General features: G+C 47.8%; 1 protein-coding gene across 3 annotated transcripts in view; it reads left to right on the forward strand.

Annotated features, from left to right (window-relative positions):
* Positions 1-21,763, forward strand: part of NCOA7 (nuclear receptor coactivator 7) — a 154,176-nt gene that overhangs the window by 59,658 nt on the left and 72,755 nt on the right. For all 3 annotated transcript variants that reach the window (XM_037894730.2, XM_037894732.2, XM_043542868.1), the window contains exon 3: positions 15,162-15,415. In XM_037894730.2, coding sequence (XP_037750658.1) covers positions 15,162-15,415 — 254 coding nt within the window. The remainder of the gene's footprint in view (positions 1-15,161; positions 15,416-21,763) is intronic.

A 21,763-nucleotide genomic window follows, 5' to 3' on the forward strand; every position in this document is an offset into this window, starting at 1 on the left:
GCTCCCAGTCAGACCTGCTGAGGAGTGAGTGGGAGAATTGAAGGATTCCACCCTGAGTGAAGTGAAGGCTCAGGGCTACTCACCTCAATGCATGCGCTCAAATGGTATGTCTACACACCAACTCAGGCTTGCGGGGCTCAGGGTGCGGGGCTGTTTCATTGCTGTGCAGATTTCTGGGCTCAGGGTGAAACCTGGGCTCTAAAACCTTGTGAGGTGGGGAGGGTCCCCGAACTCAGGTTCCATCTTGAGCCTAGAAGTCTACACAGCAGTGAAACAGCCCTGCCCCATGAGCCCGAGTTGGCTGGCATGGGCCAGCCGTGCCTGTGTAGTTGCTGTGTAGACATAGCCAAAGGGACTAGAGAGGGGTCAAAGGTGAAGCTAGGCCTGTAAAAGTGAGAGTTGCAACCACGTTCTGCTGCATTGTGTTAGTGCATAATAATAATACGTAGCACTTATATAGCGTTTTTCACTGGCCAGGCTGAGAGAAATGCAAATAATAAACAAAATCAGAGAGAGGAAAAAGAAAGTGAGATTTTTTAATAATCTGTTGTGTATAATGCTAGGTGGTGTCGCTAGTCCAGGCAAAAGGATTTTTTTTTCAAAAAAATATACAGACCAAGATTTTCAAAAGTGACTCATGATTTGTAGTGCCTCAGTTTTTGCATGCCAAACTTGAGGCACCTTAAAATGCTCTGCTTTTCAGCACTGTCTGAAAAGCAAGCCCCTCTAAGGTGTCACAGATTGGGAATTCAAAATGTGACTCACCCCAAATCACTGCCTTCTCCCTGGATTTGATGGTGGTCTGAAGGCTCTATGCTTCGCTGATGAGGCTGCCGCAAATTGGCTTGGCATGTTCTGCATTCAGTAAGAAGACTAGTCACTTTTGGAAATTTTGGCCATTATTTTTAATCTTACGGTGTCTTTCTTACACTATGCCCTTTGCAAAGGAAGTTACGTGCCAGACTGGTACGAATCATGCACTTATAGTACAGTGCTCAGGACTCTGGGTTAGATGTGGTAAAAAAACATATCAACCCTGTATTCATGCTACTGCTCTCGCCATTGCTACTGCCCGTAGAACAGACCTGATAACCTTTGGTTTATGTCTTTTTCTTTTTATTAACTACAGTTTATCTAATTAAGAACACAAGAATATTATAAGCAAATGTATTAATTGGAGGAATCTGTTTATAGTGTCCTTTATATGAAACTGTGTTTCTGAGGATCAGTGTACATGTTGAGGGTTTCTTAAAGTTAGTTGGTAGATGTATGTGAAAGATCTTCTGTAATTTTCCATTACTGTTTTCTTAGTTTTGAGACTACACATATGCCCTTCAAAACTTGCTTGTCTGGTTTTGATAAAAATAAACAAACTGCAAATCTGAAAACTAAGGCCCTGGTGGGTTTGAATTGTAGATGGGCCATTAATAGGCTGTTAGTTTTACTTTTTAGTGAACCAGATGATTCAGGTCTCCCTAAAAGTGATGCAATCTTACGCACACAGATAAAGGTCATCACCTTCTCCAGAGCAGAAAATGCAAGTCACTAAGAGTCTGGAGCCAAGATCAACCATGATGTAAGAGGTTGCAATTTCAGCATAGATAGTAGCTTTGCACAAGTTTACCCAAGGACTGAGTATAACCATATGTCTGCAATCTGATCATAGTGCACTGCTGCTGTTGCACCAGATTTAGATCGGGGCTGTAATTATTTTTGACTAACAAACCTTATTTTCCAAGGGTTTTTTTAGTATATACAAAACATTTTTCCTTCTCTCACTATGTATGTATATGTAAAAAGAAAAGGAGTACTTGTGTGGCACCTTAAAGACTAACAAATTTATTAGAGCATAAACTTTCATGAGCTACAGCTCAATTCATCGGATGCATAGGATGGAAAATATAGTGGGAAGATTTTATATACACAGAGAACATGAAACAATGGGTGTTACCATACAGGCTGTAACAAGAGTGATCAGGTAAGGTGACCTATTACCAACAGGAGAGCGGGAAGGGGGGGGACCTTTTATAGTGATAATCAAGGTGGGCCATTTCCAGCAGTTGACAAGACCAGTAGGAGGGGAAATAAACAAGGGGAAATAGTTTTACTTTGTGTAATGACACATCCACTCCCAGTCTTTATTCAAGTCTAAGTTAATTGTGTCCAGTTTGCAAATTAATTCCAATTCAGCAGTATCCTTGCAACAAAGCCCGTTGCCAACTGTGTCCACACATCTATTCAGGGGACACCATCATAGGGCCTAATCACATCAGCCACACTATCAGAGGCTCGTTCACCTGTGCATCTACCAATGTGATATGTGCCATCATGTGCAGCAATGCCCCTCTGCCATGTACATTGGCCAAACTGGACAGTCTCTACGTAAAAGAATAAATGGACACAAATCACACGTCAAGAATTACAACATTCAAAAACCAGTCGGAGAACACTTCAGTCTCTTTGGTCACTCGATTACAGACCTAAAAGTGGCAATTCTTCAACAAAAAAACCTTCAAAAACAGACTCCAGCGAGAGACTGCTGAATTGGAATTAATTTGCAAACTGGATACAATTAACTTAGGCTTGAATAAAGACTGGGAGTGGATGGGTCATTACACAAAGTAAAACTATTTCCCCTTGTTTATTTCCCCTCCTACTGGTCTTGTCAACTGCTGGAAATGGCCCACCTTGATTATCACTACAAAAGGTCCCCCCCTGCTGTCCTCCTGGTAATAGGTCACCTTACCTGATCACTCTTGTTACAGTCTGTATGTTAACACCCATTGTTTCATGTTCTCTGTGTATATAAAATCTCCCCACTATATTTTCCACTCTATGCATTCGATGAAGTGAGCTGTAGCTCACGAAAGCTTATGCTCTAATAAATTTGTTAGACTCTAAGGTACCACAAGTACTCCTTTTCTTTTTAGGGATACAGACTAACACGGCTGCTACTCTGAAACCTGACCTTATGTATGTATATATAGTTCAGTTCTGAACTACTGTTATACACCCCTATGGATTGTATTGAATTTGTTTCTGATAATTAATTAGGCCTTAGTAGAGCTCATTGCAGGGTTGGGTCTTAGGCTGTAGTTAGGATAAATTTAAGAATCACATCTGTTTTTAGGGCAAAGAGTCCTGTGGCATCTATAAACTTAACAGACATATTGGAGCATAAGCTTTCATGGGTTTTTAGCTTTTTTCTTTGTAGCTTTTCTTCACCTTGTGTCTCGTGTTTCTAAGGCCTTGTCTACATATTAGTTTTCACCAGTTTGAACAGGTGTAAACCCCATGCAGATGTTCTTATTTCTGTTTAAAGTAGCTTATTTCAGTTTACTGTAATAATGATACCTTACTCACACATACTCTTGTCATCAATAGAACTTAAAGCACTTTACAAAGGAAGTCAGGATCATTATCTCCATGCTACAGATGGGGACACTGAGGCAGAGAGCCGTGAAGTGTGACTTGCCCAAGGTCAGACATCAGCAGAGCCAGGAATAGAACAAAGGTCTCTGGCATCTGAGTTAAGTGTTCTATCTGCTAGGACAGAGGTGGGCAAACTACGGCCTGCGGGCCACATCTGGCCCGCGGGACCGTCCTGCCCAGCCCCTGAGCTCCTGGCCAGGGAGGCTAGTCCCTGGCCCCTCCCCTGTTGAACCCCCTCCCCTGCAGCCACGCTGCCGCACGGGCAGCACGGTCCTGCAGCATAGAGTGGCAGTGTGTCTAGCTCTGGCCGGGCGGCTGCCAGACATGCTGCTCTGAGCAGCATGGTAAGGGGGTGGGGAGTTGGGTAAGGGGCAGCAGGTCCCGGGGGGGCATTCAGGGGACAGGGAGCAGTTGGATGGGGCAGAGGTTCTGGCGGGGTAGGGGATGGGGAACGAGGGGGATGTCCCGGGGGGGGGCGGTCAGGGGAAAAGGAGCGGGGTGGGGAGGTTGGATGGGTGGGAGGTTCTGAGGGGGGTAGTCAGGGGGCGGGAAGTGGGAGGGGGCGGATAGGGGACAGGGACCAGGCTCTTTGAGGAGGCACAGCCTTCCCTACCTGGCCCTCCATTCAGTTTCGCTTCCCGATGTGGCCCTTGGGCCAAAAAGTTTGTCCACCCCCATGCTAGGTCATACCTCCTTCCATTTAGTTTAAACCTGTTTCTAATCTATTTAAGATAAACTAAATTAAGCTGAGTTTAAATTGATATTCAGTGTCCACCCAGCCTTTTGCACTGGGTTAAATAAATCAGTTTAAAAATGCACCTTAAGTTAAAACTGTGCATCTCTGTTGATAGGCAAGTCTAACTATACAGAGAACGAATTAAGCAGTCAACATGTCTCCCCTTAAAAAGAGGCTATTGTAACATTATGGAGGGATTGGGGAGGCCTCAGCTGTGAGCACTGTTGTCAAACATCATAGGGGTTATGTGATAGCAGTATTGTTCATTACATTTTCATGCTAAAGGCCACTTAACAAATTCCCTTTGTACGGTAGGCTTTTGGATCTTAAAGTACAGCTGTGACGATGTGTTTAAGATTTTTAAACACAAACTCCATTATTTGTGTTTTTGTAATACAAGTTCTTCGAGTGATGGCCCCTATATGGATTCCACACGCGTGCCATGCGCCGGAACTGGAAGTGCTTGTAGTAGTTTCTGTTGGCCGTGTGGTGTGTCCAAGGCTTTAAGAGGCTGTGTGGGTCGATGCGCTCCAGTTCCCTCTTACTGCTGCATGGCCAGAGTCGGAACCCCTCTTGCTCTTAGTCCACTCAGAAAATCTTGTCCGTTCCTTCCGAACTTCTGTAAATAGTTTTTCTAGTTGTATATAGTTATCTACCGGTTTTTAGTTAGTTAGGTCTCCCCTGTTGGACTTTTTTCCCCTTGCAGAGCACTCCCCCATCCTGTGCTCCGTGCTTGCGCTCCTTCTCTGTGAGCGATGAGCATCAGCGCTGTCTCTATTGTCCCTGCAAAGCCCACGTTGTCGCCTGCTGCTCAATCTGCCGGTCATTCCCGCCTCGAACTCAGAAAGCTAGGGAACTTTGCCTCCACAAACACCTGATGGAGGAGACTATGTGTCCACGGTGCAATCGGATCTGGCACTGTCGGATCTGCTGGAGCGGGCCCTTCCCATGCAGCACCAGTGGAATCGACACAACCGCTGCAGGCCTACGGTGAACATAAGAAACATGGATATGGGCATAAGGGTGGCTTCCTAATGCGGACCACCTCTAAATGCTGCATTGGTTCCTCAAGCCGCACCAGGTCAGGTGAGAAGTCGCATGTCGACATGGCTGCTCTGCCTCCTAAGAAATCTCATACAGAGCATAAGTCCAAGCGCCGCCGTGAACTGCCAGAGCCACCTCCAGCCATGGTAACTGGTCCATCGCCTTCATCTCCGGCACTGTCGATGCTGCCAGGGCCATCCGGACTTTCACGCCCCGACCCACGCACACCACGATGCTTGTCCTCACTGACGTCTATGTCAGAGCTCATGCTGCCATATGCTGGCTCCCCTCGGCACCCAGGTCTCCGGTCGCCTTGAGGCTTCCATCTCCAGCAGATGAACCTCTCCTGTTGCAGCAGCACCCTGTTTTTCTCTGCCTCACACCGTCAGTACCGCCAGTGGCTGACCCTCTTCTGCTCCAGGAGCACCCTGTTCCACTCCATCTTGCGCTGAGAGCATCGATGGCCCCATCTCTGCTGGACCCATCCTCAGATTCTGAGTGGTCCTCTGAGCCGGACCCCACATTCTCCCCTGCACGCTCCTATAGCCCGGACCCTCAGTGCTAGCTGTCCCCACAGGTGTATGGCCCTTCCGCCGAGGCATGGTTTCATTACCCCTGGGGGCCACCAATGCCCAGTGACCCATATGCCTGGCCCTACTGGCCTGCTTGGGATCCTTACCAGGACAGCGGGGTACCATTGCTGCCACATCACCGGCCGTACCCTGCCTGCACCGCCTCTCCTTCCGTCTCTGACAAACCCTGGGAAGTCACTGCACCCACCACTGGCACCGCTGGTCCTTACTGGAGCCTCCTCGTCAGCAGACGACATGCTCATCCTGCCTTCCTTCCCCCGCGACGACCATAGTCGGTGTGATGGGTTGGATCACAGAAACCCCCTTTGGGAATTGCCACCTGATGTGCTGAGACTACCTCTGAACCCATTTTCCCTGGCAGCTTGGGACTTCAGTGCCCTGTCTGGTTGTGACAGACATGCTAGCCTGCTGCAAACACAGACCCAGGTCTGAACCACGTCCCCCAAAAGCTGCAGGCTTAACTGAAAACAGCTTAAGAAGTGTTCCTGTCTCCAACACTCAGGTACCCAGCTCCCAATGGGGTCCAAACCCCAAATCCATTTTACCCTTTATAAAGCTTATACAGGGTAAACGCATCAAATGTTTGCCCTCTATAACACTGATAGAGAGAGATGCGCAGCTGTTCCACCCCTGACCCCCCGCCCCCCCCAGGAATTAATACATACTCTGGATTAATTAATAAGTAAAAAGTGATGTTAGTAAATATAAAAAGTAGGATTTAAGTGGTTCCAAGAAATAACAGACAGAACAAAGTGAATTACCAAGCAAAATAAAATAAAACACACAAGTCTAAGCCTAATACAGTAAGAAAACTGAATACAGATAAAGTCTCACCCTCAGATGTTTCAGTAAGCTTCTATCACAGACTGGACTCCTTCCTAGTCTGGGCCCAATCCTTTCCCCTGGTACAGCCCTTGTTCCAGCTCAGGTGGTAGCTAGGGGATTTCTCAGGACTTCAGCCCCCTTTGTTCTGTTCCACTCCCTTATATATATTTTGCATAAGGTGGGAATCCTTTGTCCCTCTCTGGGTTTCCACCCCTCCTTCAAAATGGAAAAGCACCAGGTTAAAGACGGGTGATTACATGTCACTGTATGACTTCATTACCCACTTGCCAGCACACAGGTATACAGGAAGACTTACAAGTAAACACAGACATCTACAGTCAATTGTCCTGGTTAATGGGAGCCATCAAGTTTCCAAACCACAATTAATGGCCCACACTTTGCATAATTACAATAGGCCTTCAGAGTTATATTTCATATTTCTAGTTTCAGATACAAGAGTGATACATTTATACAAATAGGGTGACCACACTCAGTAGATTATAAGCTTTGTAATGATACCTTACAAAAGACCTTTTGTAGGATTTTCATAAAATCATATAGAGTGCAACATCACAGTCAGTACCAGGACCTGCTTTGGCGCATGTCTGCAGCTCTCAATCTTCCGTGGAAGACGTTCAGGACCCACAGAACCAGTTCCTGGACATCCTGCAACCTTCTGGGCCTTCTTGTACTGCCCTACCTAGCCACAAAGCCATCCTACAGCCAGCTGAAGGAGTCTGGCACACCCCAGCTTACTGTGCCCGTACCCCAAAGTGGGCAGAATGCCACTACTTTGTGCCATCTAAGGGTACGGACTTCCTGTTTACTTGCCTGTCTCCCAACTTGCTCATGGTTCATGCAGCGACCGAGTGTGCCCAACAGCAACACCTTAAGGCCACCCCTCCTCATCAGGTGGTGAAGAAACTTGACCTGCGGGGGCACAAGGTCTACTCCTCCGTAAGCCTCCAGTTCTTCACTGCCGACTACCAAGCCATCTTGGCGGAGTACGACTTCCTCTCTTAATCCAAGTTGACGGAGTTCCGGGCCTTTCTCCCGACAGAGAAACAGCAGGATTTTCAGGCCCTGTTGGTCGAGGTTAAGCTAGTTGCCAAAGTGGCCTTCCAAGCCGCGGTTGATGTTGCTGACTCCACATTGCGCTCTCTGGTGTCCGGGGTGGTGCTCCGCCCGGATTCCTGGCTTCAGTCCTCTGGCTTTCCCAAGCAGGTCCAGACCATCCTGGAGGACCTTCCCTTTGACAACCACAAAGTCTTCAGCGATAAAATGGATAAGTCTTAACGACTCCTGTGCCACCCTCTGGTTGCTTGGTATCTATACCCTGGCCCCAAATCGCAGACAACGGCGGTCGTCCTTCTGACCCCACCCTCACACTGCCTACCAGCCCTACTCTCAACACCTGCAGACCCATCTCGCCAACGCCCACGCACACAGTGACCTCGCTATTCTGCCGCTGCCACTTCCGCCACCTCTAACTTCTCACAATATTCATCCAAGCAGTCCTTTTGACTCTTCCTCCGAGACCCACGAACCTCACTCCACTCCTCCCACAGCACCTCTGATCATTTTCAGGGGACTTCTTGCCCTGTTTGCCCACAACTGGGACAAGATCACTACCAACTGCTGGGTGCTGCATGTTGTTCACCAGGGGTACCCCATAGAGTTCCTCTCATTCCCTCCTTGTGGCCTGCCCCAGGGTGGCCGTGGGTATCCTTCCCATTGCGATCTCCCCTGAGAGGAAGTTAACACCCTCCTCCGTAAGGGTGCCATAGAATGTGTCCCGTGCAGCTACCATGGCCATAGTTTCAACTCTCCTACTTCCTTGTGCCGAAGAAGGGGGGTGGCCACCGCCCCAATCTGGATCTGTGGTTGCTGAACAAATGCATACACAAGTTCTTCTTCAAGTGCTTGTTCACATCCATTCCACATTAGGTGTGCATGCGCCGCGTGCATGAGCATCGGAAACTTTTTCCCTTAGCAGCTCCCGTCGAACCGACAGGGCCCCCCGAGTGGCGCCACTGCGCCGTGCATATATACCCCCACCGGCCCGACCCCATCTAGTTCCTTCTTACTGTCTGTGGCGGTGTTGGAACAACCTCTCTCTCTCTCTCTCTCTCTCTCTCTCTCTCTCTCTCTCTCTCGTAGAAGAGCAGTCCCTTAGTCTTTAGAGTAGCTGTTATCAGTTCGTTAACATACCTGTTGTGGACACGTAAGTCATTAGGTGCTTGGAGGCATCCAGCACCTGCCCCAGGCCGTGGGGCATGCCGCAGGCCTACAGCTTCAAGGCTTGCGCCACGTGCCGCAAACCTATGCCAGTTAGTCACCCCCACGACTCGTGTCTATGTTGCCTGGGGAACGGACATCAAACTGAACGGTGTAGGATTTGCAAGGCGTTTAAGCCAAGGACAAGGAAAGAAAGAGACTTTCGTCTAAAGCAACTGTTGATGGAGGCTGCATTGCAGCCGCTGGGCCCGGCGCACCCGATGCCGGCTCAGGCTTCCTCAGTGCGTAGTGCCCCGGAGCCGTCGAGAGACCTGGCACCAGCTAAGTGCCGTAAACTGTCGGCCCCAGAGCACCAGGCTAGGCCCCGGCACCTCTCGTCCTCCCTGGTGCGGCCCCTGGCGCAGCCGAAAGGAAGGCGTAGTCGTTCCCCGCACAGGAGGCCGGCGCCTCCCAGGGCCCCAAGTGCCAATAATAGTGGGAAGGCCGCGGTACCGGTGCTGACACTGGCGGTCCCGGCAGCGCAAGCCCCACCGAGCCCAGACCTAAGTGAGCTCAGTGCGGACAATGGGCTCAAGGGCATAATGGATCAGCCCTCTACGCCTGGCACCTTTGAAGCTGCAAAGGACTTCATCGAGTTGTCGGTGGTGAGCCCCCTCCTGTATGGGGAGAACCCTCCGGCACCCATGCCTCGGGTGCTGTCAAGGGGTAAGCTGGCAGTGGTGTGCCGCTCGAGGACACCGTCCTGGCACCGCTCCCGGAGTTGGTCCCGGTCGAGTTCCGACTCCGCGGACTCACACTTGCCAGCGGCACAGAAGGAGATTTCGGCACCGGCAGCGGGTTGGCACGAAGAAGCACTGGAAAGGGAATGCTGCTCTCTAGCACCACCCAGAGACCAGCACCAGGAGGAGTTGATACAGCCCTCGCCAGAGGACTCCCGCAGAGGGTCCCAGTCCAGGGAACGCTGGCACTGGTCCCAGTCCAGATCCCGGTCCCCGGGATACCGGTACCGCTCCCGCTCAGCCAGGAGCCACTCGTACTCCCGCCGGCGCAGATCGTTGGCACCGTCATGGCCTTCGCGATCGGCGGTGCCGCAGTCCGGCGCCAACTTCGGCCACTATAGCTACCTGCACCGGGCTCCAGACAGCAGGGACTCTCAGGGGAGCTGGCAACCCCAATGGGGGCCTCCAGGCCATTGGCCCTTCTGGACCCCCTGGTCCTATCAGGAGCGCCAAGGGGCCCCATGCAGGGCAAGTTACTCAGTGCAGCGGTCCCGGTCCCCACACCGACCCCAGATGGTGCCGGAGGCTACAGTATCCAGGCCTCCAGCATCCCCCCAGCATAAACCGGAGAGACCGGCACCAAGCCTAGTGCCGTCCCATGGACTCCCGCCCTGGCCTGACCCAGAGGCCCCTCCCACAGGAGAAGGGGAGCAGGAGTACCAACCATAGGGGGGCGAGCAGCAACTAACCTCCTCGTCTTCCCCCGATGAGGCGATGGCAGGTACAGAGGTGTCCGGCCCTCTGCCGATAGACCATAGAGCCCACCAGGAATTGCTGCGCAGGGTCGCCCAAAACTTGGGGTTGCAGGCCAAGGAGAGGGTTGAGCAGGAGGACCCCATGGTGGACATTTTGAGCCCCGAAGGTCCATCCAGAATAGCGCTCCCGCTCATTAAGACCATTCAGTCCAACTATAAGACTATATGGCAGACCCCGGCCTCCACCGCTCCAACGGCCAAGGGAGTGGAGCGTAAATACTATGCCCCATCTAAGGGCTATGAGTTCCTGTTCTGCCACCCGAGTCCATGCTCCCTAGTGGTCTCAGCGGTAAACGAAAGCGAGTGCCATGGACAGCAGGCCTCGGCCCCTAAGGCCAAGGAGGCGAAACGCCTGGACCTTTTTGGCAGAAAGGTATACTCGTCAGGGGGCCTTCAGCTGAGGATTGCGAACCAGCAGGCCATCCTCAACAGGCACAATTTCAACTCCTGGGCGGCGGTGGGGAAGTTTAAGGACAACCTCCCGCAAGGTTCCCAACAGGAGTTCACGGGCCTGGTGGACGAGGGCAAGGCAGTAGCCAAGACCTCTCTCCAGGCCTCCCGGGATTCGGCAGACGCAGCAGCTAGAACAATCGCCTCAGGGGTGGTCATGAGGTGCTCGGCGTGGCTCCAGGAGTCAGGCCTGCCGCTCGAGGTCCAGAATACTCTCCAGGACCAGCCCCTTCGAAGGATCCGGGCTCTTCTCGGACCAGACAGACACGAGGCTACATAGGACTTGTGAGCTAAGCTTAAGTCGCTGGGTATGCACACCCCGGCGACCCAGAGGAAGCCCTTTAAGCCGCAGCCTCCCCCTCCACGCCAGTACCAGCCTCGCCATCGGCATGAGCCTTACCGTAGGCGAGGCAGGGATAACAGGCAATGGCGCAACAACAATAGTAACAATAATGTGCCGGGCCAGAACAAACCCCAACCGGGCACTAAGCCAGGCTTTTGAAGGTGCGCTCGAGGACAGCATACCAGACCAGTCACCGAATCCATCCCTTTGTTTCCTGAACCGCCTGTCCCGTTTCTCCCGTGTGTGGTCCACCATTATGTCAGACCTTGGGGTCTTACGCACGGTGTGGAACGGGTACTCGCTGCAGTTCGCCTCCCTCCCCCCTTCTAGCCCCCCTTCTGCGTCCCTCTTCAGTGACCCCTCTCACAAGCATCTCCTCGAGGAGGAAGTCCTCTCGCTGCTAGAGGCGGGGGCGGTAGAGGCGGTACCTCACGGCCTCAGGGGAAAAGGGTTCTACTCCCGGTACTTCCTCATCCCCAAGCCAAAGGGGGCCTTTGCCCCATCCTAGACCTGCGCGGGCTCAACAAGTTCCTGGTCAAGGCCCGGTTCCGCATGGTGTCTCTGGGCACCATCATCCCTTCCCTGGACCCGGGGGACTGGTACGCTGCCCTTGACATGAAGGACGCGTACTTTCATATCGCCATCCACCCAGCACATCGGTGGTTCCTACGCTTCACCGTGGGCCGAGAACATTACCAGTTTGTGGTTCTCCCTTTCGGTCTAGCTGCAGCCCCAAGGGTGTTCACAAAGTGCATGGCAGTGGTGGCAGCCTTCTTACGGAGGCAGAGAATCCAGGTGTACCCGTAGCTTGACGACTGGCTCCTGGCGGGCTGATACGAGGCGGAAGTGTGGGGCCATGTGGAGGTGGCCCTGAGGTTGTTCCGTGAGCTGGGGCTCCTGGTCAACATCCCCAAGTCCATGCTCGTACCCACACAGAGAGTGGAATTCATAGGGGCGGTCCTGGACATGGTGCAGGCCAGAGTAAGCCTTCCGGTATCCCGATTCCGGGCTATCCAGCAAGCGGTGCCCTCCCTGCTCCAGTTTCCAATGACAATGGCCAGGTGCTGCCTGCGGCTGCTGGGCCACATGGCAGCATGCACGCACGTGGTCAGGCATGCCAGACTGAGACTCAGAACTCTGCAGGCGTGGCTCACTCGGGTGTACCGCCCAGGCAGGGACCCCCTGGACTTGGTAGTGACAGCCCCAAGGGACATGCTGGACTCCCTGCTGTGATGGCAGTCCCAGCCTGTGGTTAGTGAAGGCATCCCCTTTGCCGCCCCACAACCGGACCTGACGCTGGTGACATACGCATCAGGCCACGGATGGGGGGCTTACCTGGGGGACCTCATGACATGGGTTGTGGTCTGGAGCAGAGCGGTCGCTCCATATCAATGTGAAGGAGCTCAGGGCGGTTCGTCTCGCCTGCCAGACCTTTCACGCCACTCTGAGTGGTCACAGCATGACAGTTCTGACAGACAACACTACTGCCATGTTTTATATAAACAAACAAGGCGGGGCTTGTTCCTCGCTACTCTGTCGTGAGGCTCTCCTCCTCTGGGATCTTTGCATAGCCCATGCAATTCACCTCAAGGCATCCTATCTCCCGGGGTACAAAACGAGCGGGCGGATTCCCTCAGCAGGTCGTACCGCATGCACGAGTGGACGCTCAGGGTGGACGTTGTGCTTTCGGTCTTCCGCAGGTTGGGGTTTCCCCGGGTAGATCTGTTTGCCACCAGGGCCAACACCCAGTGCCCGCGGTTCTGCTCGTTCCAGGACCGCAGCCCGGATTTGCTTGCAGACGCGTTTGCGATCCCGTGGAGAGGGGGCTTGGTGTATGCCTTCCCCCTGCTCCCCTTGGTGCACAAGGTCCTACTCAAGGTGAGCAGGGACAGGGCGGCGGTGATCCTCATCGCCCCAGCCTGGGCCCACCAGCACTGGTACACATCGCTCCTAGAGCTGTCGGTGGAGGCCCCAGTAGTCCTGCCCCTACACCGGGACCTCATTACACAGGACGGCGGGCGGCTTCTCCATCCCGACCTACAGTTACTGCACCTGACGGCGTGGAGGCTCTGTGGCTAAACGCCCTGGAGAGCCAGTGCTCCCTTCCAGTGCAGCAGATTCTGCTTGGCAGTAGAAAGCCCTCTACCATGGCGGCCTATATGGCCAAGTGGAAAAGGTTCTCGTGTTGGTGTGAACCCCGACAGATGCGGCTGTGCCAGACCCTGGTGCAGGCCATCCAGGAGTACCTCCTGCAACTCAAGCAGCAAGGGCTAGCCCCGTCCTCACTCAGAGTGCACCTGGCGGCCATCTCCGCCTTCCATCCGGGATTCTCAGGGGGCTTGGTGTTTTCCCACCCAATGGTGGGGCGGTTCCTTAAAGGGCTGGAGGGTGGTTCCTGTACTCCTGCCCACCAGTCCCTCCATGGAACCTTAACCATGGTTGCCATCCACGTACATGCATCCGGCAGTTCCTTTCCCTCCGTGGCCAAATGGAGGGAACACAAAGTTTATAAATGTGCAATATAATAGAGACAGGACATTTTTAAAAGCTGTACTAAGACCGTGTCCAGAGATGTTTATGCCAAGTATAAATTTGTGGACCGAGATTTTCAAAAGCAACTAGTGATTTTGGGTGCTGCAATTTTTAGGTTCCCCGTTTGAGACACCTGATTGGCTCTGGTTATCAGAAAATGCTGCCCATTTGTGCTGCCCAAGTTGAGACACCTTAAAGGGGCCTGACACCCATCCTCTGAAAATCAGGCCCCTTTATGGTGTCTCAACTTGGGCAGCACAAATTGAGGCATCTGAAATCATTAGTCACTTCTGAAAATCTTGACTCCCCCGCCTGGATTTTTTTACTGTAAACTCTGAGCCAGGAAACATATTAATACTATAATATCTTGGTATGTTACAAATATATTTGATGGAAGTAGACTTCTTTTGCAATCCTTGTATGTATGTTGGGTTTTCCCTTCCCATCCTATTCCATGTCATGAAACATTTTCATAACTGTAATGGATCCTTAATAGTTGTAGTTTTATGGCTATCTTCTCTCGATGCACATACGTAATGACTGTTATCAGCCTCAGAGAACAACATATAGCATCCTCCTTAGTATCCCTGTAACTGAAAAGCTATTAATGCACTAGAGGGAAGGATCATTGAGGTTAGTTGTTTTTCTGTTCATACAGTTTGTGTCAGTGATTTGTAAACCAGTGGTAACAGAGGATTACATTACCATTGATAATCTTCATGACGCTCTCTCAGTTAAATGGTGTTCTTACTGAAATTGAGCACCAAAGATGGTGACTGGAACAGCAGTTCTGACACCTGCCATGTATCTCTTACTTTGGGTATATTTTAAGGCATTTTTGAAAAAAAAAATCTCTTGTGATAAAAGATTTTGTAGAGAGTTACAGGCAGGGCATTAAGATTTCTCTTCTAGAAACTGTGACAGCTTGAGAACAGCCCTATATGAACAGTCCTGACAGAACCATAGTTATGTTGCTTAACGCAATAGGCATTCAGAAACTATGGTGGTGAGGGTGATATAACAACCTTTATAGAACAGAATATGAGTGGCTGCTGATAAATAACCTTGAACAAAATGTAATTAAATAAGTTTATATCAAAACAAGCTAGCTCATAAAGCAGGGGCAGTCAACTGTGAAATTGTAACTTTAGCTGTTGTATTATAATACATTTAGACCTGGAACAGTTTTGATTTTATCCCTTGTCTCATCTTGAAAACATTGTTCCCCCCCCCCCGCCCCCCACTCCTTATAGTGGTATAGAGAAAAGAGTATGCTGTTTTGTGAAGGGTGTGTGTGTGTGAGAGAGAGAGATTGTAGTGAGTCACCATATAATAAATTCATTTGCAGAAATAAGATTGGCCAGCTCAGTTAATCAGTTCCCAGTAAGAGACCACATCTCACTCTCATTTTTTTCAAATTTATATTTTATCTAGGTTGAAAAAGAAAAAGCAAGCCAAACAAAATGCTGAGACAGTCGCTGCTAATTCTCGTGGAACCACTGCTTCCAGAACTCAGGCTGGGAAGGATGATGGCAGTAAGGTCATTCTGGAGCAAATCAGTTCTGAAGACAACTGCAAACTTGCTGAGGAAAAGGAGGAGTGTGTCACTGAAGAAGAGAAGAAAAAGAAAAAATATAATCAGCTAAAAGATATCAGGCGCACAGAGCTGAAAAGATACTATAATACTGGTGAGTGATGTTAACCCTACAGTATTTTGACACAGTATTGTTTTGGTAGTTCTTAATATCTTTTTCTCATGTGATTGACTTAGGTATTCCTTAAAGGGATAGTCAACTTGAAATCTTGTAATATCTAAAAATTAGTTAAAATAGTTTCAGGTACTGCCCCTGCCCCCAAGGCTGTGTCTGCGCTATGAGCTAAGGGTGTGATTCCCCTGCTCACTTACAGATATTCACGCTAGCTGTCATTAAGGTAGCATGGGTATAAGTAGTAGTGTAGCCACACTAGCACGGGTAGTGGCAGTGGAGACACAGCTGGGCTGTGCTGACTACATACCAACCAGTGCTACCGCTGTTAGACTGCTATGTATACTTGCTCTGGCTCGATGAGAGCTGTCACGTGAGCAGGGAAACCACACCCCTAGTTCCTAATGTAGACATAGCCTAGTTCCCTTCTGCCAACACTTGTAGTTTTTCAGTCACTGGTTTCCTTTTTTTTTTTTTTTAATGTTTTTTCTTTTCCCTGTTACTGCGTGAAATGCCCACACAAAACAGGGGAAACTGGCTGTAGGCCATGTACTGTCAGTATCATGAAGTAAACAAATGAAAAGATAGAAATAATTTTCTTCCTTTTCAGTTGTGGAAATGTGAGGTGGTTTGTATTTTTTAAATTGATGGTGTGCATTCAATCTTGTTTTTCAGTTTGTTTTTTGCATTCTGACAACCGAATATATAGCAATCCTGAAGTGTGTTGTTTTTAAATGTAAGTCCTGTTCTATTTGCAGTGCAGTGAAATAAGTGTTAAAAACAATCCACCCATAGTCTTGAGAAGATATGGCATTGAGACATGGATAAATGATAGAAAAAAAAATTGTCCATGGTCTCACAATCACTTATTAATTTTACACATGTGAATAATCCTATTGAAATAAAGTTTAGCTTGTGCCTCTAAGTTAAGCTCGCATCTAAGTGTTTGCAAGACCAGAGTCTATATGTAGCGTCCAGTCTGTTGGTCTGGATTACATTTTGTTACATTCCCAGAATCTAGGGTGACCATATTTCCCTAAACTGAAAACGGGACACTGGGTAAGTGGCAATGCCAGGCAGCTCGGGCTAGCCCCGCGTCGCCTGGCGTTGCTGCTTGCCTGAGCCTCACTGCACTGGGCTGGCCTAAGCCACCTGGTGTTGCTCTCCCAAGCTGAAGTCACGGACTTCACAACTTTTTAGGCAAAACTTGGCATTTGTCCCATTTGCTATTGCCCAAACGTTCTTCTGCACCCCTTTAGGGCAAGAGCAAACGAGACAAATGCCCAGTTTTGCAAAAAAAAGTCATGATGTCTGGGACGGAGGTTAAAAAAGGGGACTGTCCAGGTCAAAACGGGATGTATGATCGCCCTATCTAAATCATTTCAGAGACAAGGTAGGTGAGGTAATATCTTTTATTGGACTAACTTCCGTTGGTGTGAGAGACAAGTTTTCAAGCTACACAGAGCTGTTCCTCAGTTCTGGGAAAGGTACTTAGAGTGTCACAGCTAAATATAAGATCGAACAGATAGTTTAGTGTAAGTAGCTCATATTCTAAGGGACCGTTCAAAGTTAAGTGGCCTGTTAACACACCTGTAGTCACAGGACAAATATATATTTCAGATATGATTTAAAATAATATATTGTGTCTTCCAAATGTTTGATTGGGAATTTGATAGAAAAAGTAACCATTAACTAATGTTTAATTTATGGTGTCAGTATATGGCCTCACTGCAATCCTGTTTTGTGAGGACTTGCTGTCACAAAGCTGTCTCTAAAAAAATAATATTGTACATTTTACATCATAAAGACATGACCTTTTTGTGTTACATGCTATACTGTTACAATTTGTGCCCTGCACATTCATGAAAACCCTCTTCACTCTGAATATCCTGCATTGTAATAAAAGAATCAGCAACCAAAAAGGAGCTAGTGCCTTGTGAGCAGCATGTGCAGATTAGTCAACAGTTTGAGAATCTCTCTTGTACATTAACCAAAGCTCTTCTGTGGAAATTTGTGATCATTATTTTTTTTAAAGACCCTATCCTGTAAACTCTTTTGCTTGTTGGTAACTTCATTCACTTGAGCAAAATTCCTTGTGTGTAAAGCGTTGGCAGAGCTGGACCCAAAGAGATGAACAATTTAGAATTTTTAAAAACATTGTACCTCAGTTTATCTTGAGCACTGCCTCAGATCAACAATGTATTTGCAATAGCATCTTTAGTATAGGAACACTGAAGTGTTTGGATTGAAGAATAAATCTTTTAAGTTACTTCTGTTTAGTTGTTCTGGCAAACCTTTTTGCAAGTATTTATAACTGACAAACTGAAAGACACCAAAGTAAATACTGTGCTTATTTACTTAAATAAAAGTGTTTCTACTTAAAATAATTTAGATGAAATCTTGTTATAGAACCCTTTCTCTAAAAGATCATTTTTAAATAGAGAATGACAATCTGGAGAAGTTCTGAGTTTTGTGAGATGGCTGGAATTTGTTTTAGTGTTTCAGAGTTTTTGTGAAACATGGAAGAACTATTGGAACTTTCTTGGAAAAACATGACAAACACGAAAATGAAGTTGCTAGGACTGTAAACACCATGATGCTCCCCTCCTCTCTCCCTGTACTCCTTCAAGGCTCTTCTGTGGTCACATTCCCAGCCATCGTTTTCTCTTGAGTGTCTTTGCAAGCTGGTTCTTTCCAGCAAAAAATGTGCCCCCTGAGCCTTTATAAGGAGAGCGTTTAGCATCTCAATCTGAGTAAACTGAGAATGCAGAGATTGAATTTATATTAACAAAATTTATCTCATCTGTGATGCGATGTTTAAAATGGACTGGTATGCTTGAAAAGTGACCTTAAAAGCTGTTTATCTGCCACACCCAAATTCGGGATCTCTGGATTCTGCAGCACTCTGGGGAAAACTCTGGGCAGCTTCAGATGATACATTTGAAAATTGAGTTTTATTGTCAGATTAAATATAAAAATGACTAATATAATCCATACAGTAGTCCCTGTATTATTAATCCTCATACTAAATTAGGTTTATTTTACGATAGCTTCACAGTTTCAGAATACCAAAGATTTTTACCTATTTGGTTTGTAGAAGTTGTTGGAGGGAAAGCTGGGAGATATGGGAAGACTGAGATTGTGGGACAAGCACAATGGCTAGTTGTTGCTGCTAAAATGATCAACCTGAGGTAGTAGTTAACAATGTTGACATTGAAATGATCATCTTAAAGTTACAGATTTAATCAACTGAACTAAGAGGCAGCTCATACCTCTCAGAGTTTGTTTCAAGCTCTGCAAACTCAAGCAGACAAATCACTGAGGCCAGGTCTACACTATAAACTTAAATCAGTATTACTACGTCATTCAGGGGTGTGAAAAATCCACATCCCTAAGCGACGCAGTTATAACAGCCTATCCCCTGGAGTAGACAGCGTTATGTCGATGGGAGGGCTTCTCCCATCAACATAGCTACTGCTTCTCAGGGAGATGTATTAACTACACCAACAGAAGCAGCTCTCCCATCTACCTAACAACGTTTCACTGAAGTGCTACAGTGGTGTATTTGCACCAGTGCAGATGCATCACTGCAGCATTTTAAGTGTAGACATGCCCTTACGCTAGTTAACATTTTCAAAGTAATCTCCACAACCATAAGGGCTATAAACATTATTTATTTATTTATTTATTTATTTTTTAAAAAGCTAATTAGATCCCGGAGCGCAGTTCTGTACGAAGGGGTGAATTCAGGAGTTCTGCAGTGGCAGAACACACAGGGCCCTACCAATAAGGGGATACTTTCTGCCCAATCAATAATATGTACACGCACATCCTGCAAACAATTCACATGCTTATTTGAAGTATCACAGGACTTCCTTAACAAGCAGGCTAATGGAGAGTGGCCGTGCCATACTTCATTCAGTCTACGTGTGGTTTTGACCAGTATTCTCTAGACAAGCCCTGAAGTGCTTTGACTAAACCCAATAACCTCACTCTCTCTTGTTCTTCTGCCTATCCATATATCCAGTGTTGGGTACATTTGTATGTTTTAGTGGTGGTGGTTTGTTGTGGCTGCTAGCTTGAGGAATATCTGTATAATTTAACTCTACACTTTAGACCTTTAACATTTAATGGTTTCTGAGTGGTACTTCTGAGATTATTTCTCAGTAATAGTTTATGCTTTTCCAGTACACCTTTGTGCTTCTGTGGAAAAGAAAGAAATGTATTAGATGTATTAATGGCACTGCAGTTTGCCTCATCTGTGTGCTAATGTGATTGTGGATGCATAATATATAGCATGGCTTAATGGAAGTTTTATCACAAGTGCTTTGAGTCTAGGAGGGTCAAGTCTGTCAGTCTAGCAGAAATTTGTCCTCTTAATAATCTCCCTTTCATGCTTTACAGGGTCTTAAAGCCTTCTTTATTTATTCTTATTGGGGAGAAGGGGGAGGAGCACCACATCTCACTATAAATCATTATGTAGACTCCATGAATCTTCATTGCAAGCATGTAAATCTGCATGCCTGTGTTAATTTGTAAATGCTGACTGTGACTTTCATATTCTTTCACTTTGAATGTCAGTCCCCTTAATAGATTTGTGTAATATTTTCTGTCCGCACAATTTCACTGACTCAACAAATGCCACTTCTTACATTAGGATGAGTATAATGCAGCTTCTTAAGGGTGCGGAGATGCATATTAACTAGGCACTGTTGCTTTTCTGATCGATTTGGAGGAGGAGATGGTTCATAGAAGGAATTGATTTTTCATTTTCTATCTTTGGAATAGCTTCCAAATATGACATGAGAATGAGAAATCTTACAGTAGAATATATGAAGGAATATGATGTTATCTTGTTGTTACTGGTAGAGGCCAGTAGGTGACGTATCAGAACCAAAAAGGAATAGCTGTTGCACCTTTTGATTCTGTAGGAAAGAATCAGAAAGTGGAAATGAAAAGTTCCTTTTAGTTTACCTAAGACCTCTCCCTGTGCAGTGTTGTTCCCCACAGTACATTTTCTAGTGTTTTGACTGGTTTATTATTAAATGTCCCAGGCTAGGGAGCTGCCACCACATCCTTGGGGAGAAGATTGCACAGTTTAATAGATTACACTGCCAGGCAGTCCTTCCTGATTATTTATCCTCTTCTTGCTCTTTCTCATGCAAGTTAGCAAACTCCAATTTGGACCTATAGCTCTGAAATAAACTTATGAAATCTTTCTCTTTGACATCTAAATCTAACCCTATAAAAGCTTGCTTTGTATCTTCAGCCCTCATTTTCTTGGCATCTCAGCCTTTAGGCAACCTCTGTCTGTCTCTGCTCTCAGTGTTAGTGGAGACATTATCACTTCACTCCTGATTTTGCCCCTTCCCTCCTTGACCTTTGGGATCCACCCTCTTCTCTACACTTCATGCAGTACCTTCTCACCTCCTCTGCTGTGATTCCTGGCAGTGGCCTTTTCTAGAAATTCCTACTACTAATCTCGCTTTTAGCAGCTGGTGGGGAATCATCAGAGGGGTCCAGGTGTAGAGGGGTAGGGATGGTCAGGGTGAGGTTTCGATGGGCTAGGGCTTGCTTAATGGGGGAGCCCCAGCTGCTGCCGAGTGGATGTCACATGCCAGGCTCCTGCTTCCCCCCTGTGATTCCTCTATCCCCTTTTATTCTCCATGCCCCTCACTCCCACATTCCCCTCCCCAGCCTTATTCCACCACCATTTCCTTCCCCACTGCCTCCCCTTCACTCCCCTTCCCTCATTTCCCCCACAACCCTTTACCCAACCCATACCGCAGGCACTCACTGTTGCACAGAAAACAAGAAGGTTTCAGAGTAGCATCTGTGTTAGTCTGTATTCGCAAAAAGAAAAGGAGTACTTGTGGCACCTTAGAGACTAACCAATTTATTTGAGCATAAGCTTTCGTGAGCTACAGCTCACTTCATCGGATGCATTCAGTGGAAAATACAGTGAGGAGATTTATATACACACAGAACAAGAAAAAATGGGTGTTATCATACACACTGTAAGGAGAGTGATCACTTAAGATGAGCTATTACCAGCAGGAGAGCGGGGTTGGGGGGGGGGAGAAAACCTTTTGTAGTGACAATTAAGGTGGGCCATTTCCAGCAGTTGGCAAGAATGTCTGAGGAACAGTGGGGAGGGGGGGAATAAACATGGGGAAATAGTTTTACTTTGTGTAATGACCCATCCACTTCCAGTCTCTATTCAAGCCTAAGTTAATTGTATCCAGTTTGCAAATGAATTCCAATTCTGCAGTCTCTCGCTGGAGTCTGTTTTTGAAGTCTTTTTGTTGTAATATTGCGACTTCTAGGTCA

Source organism: Chelonia mydas, chromosome 3 (genome assembly GCF_015237465.2).
Source record: "Chelonia mydas isolate rCheMyd1 chromosome 3, rCheMyd1.pri.v2, whole genome shotgun sequence".
NCBI classification, from domain to species: domain Eukaryota; kingdom Metazoa; phylum Chordata; order Testudines; family Cheloniidae; genus Chelonia; species Chelonia mydas.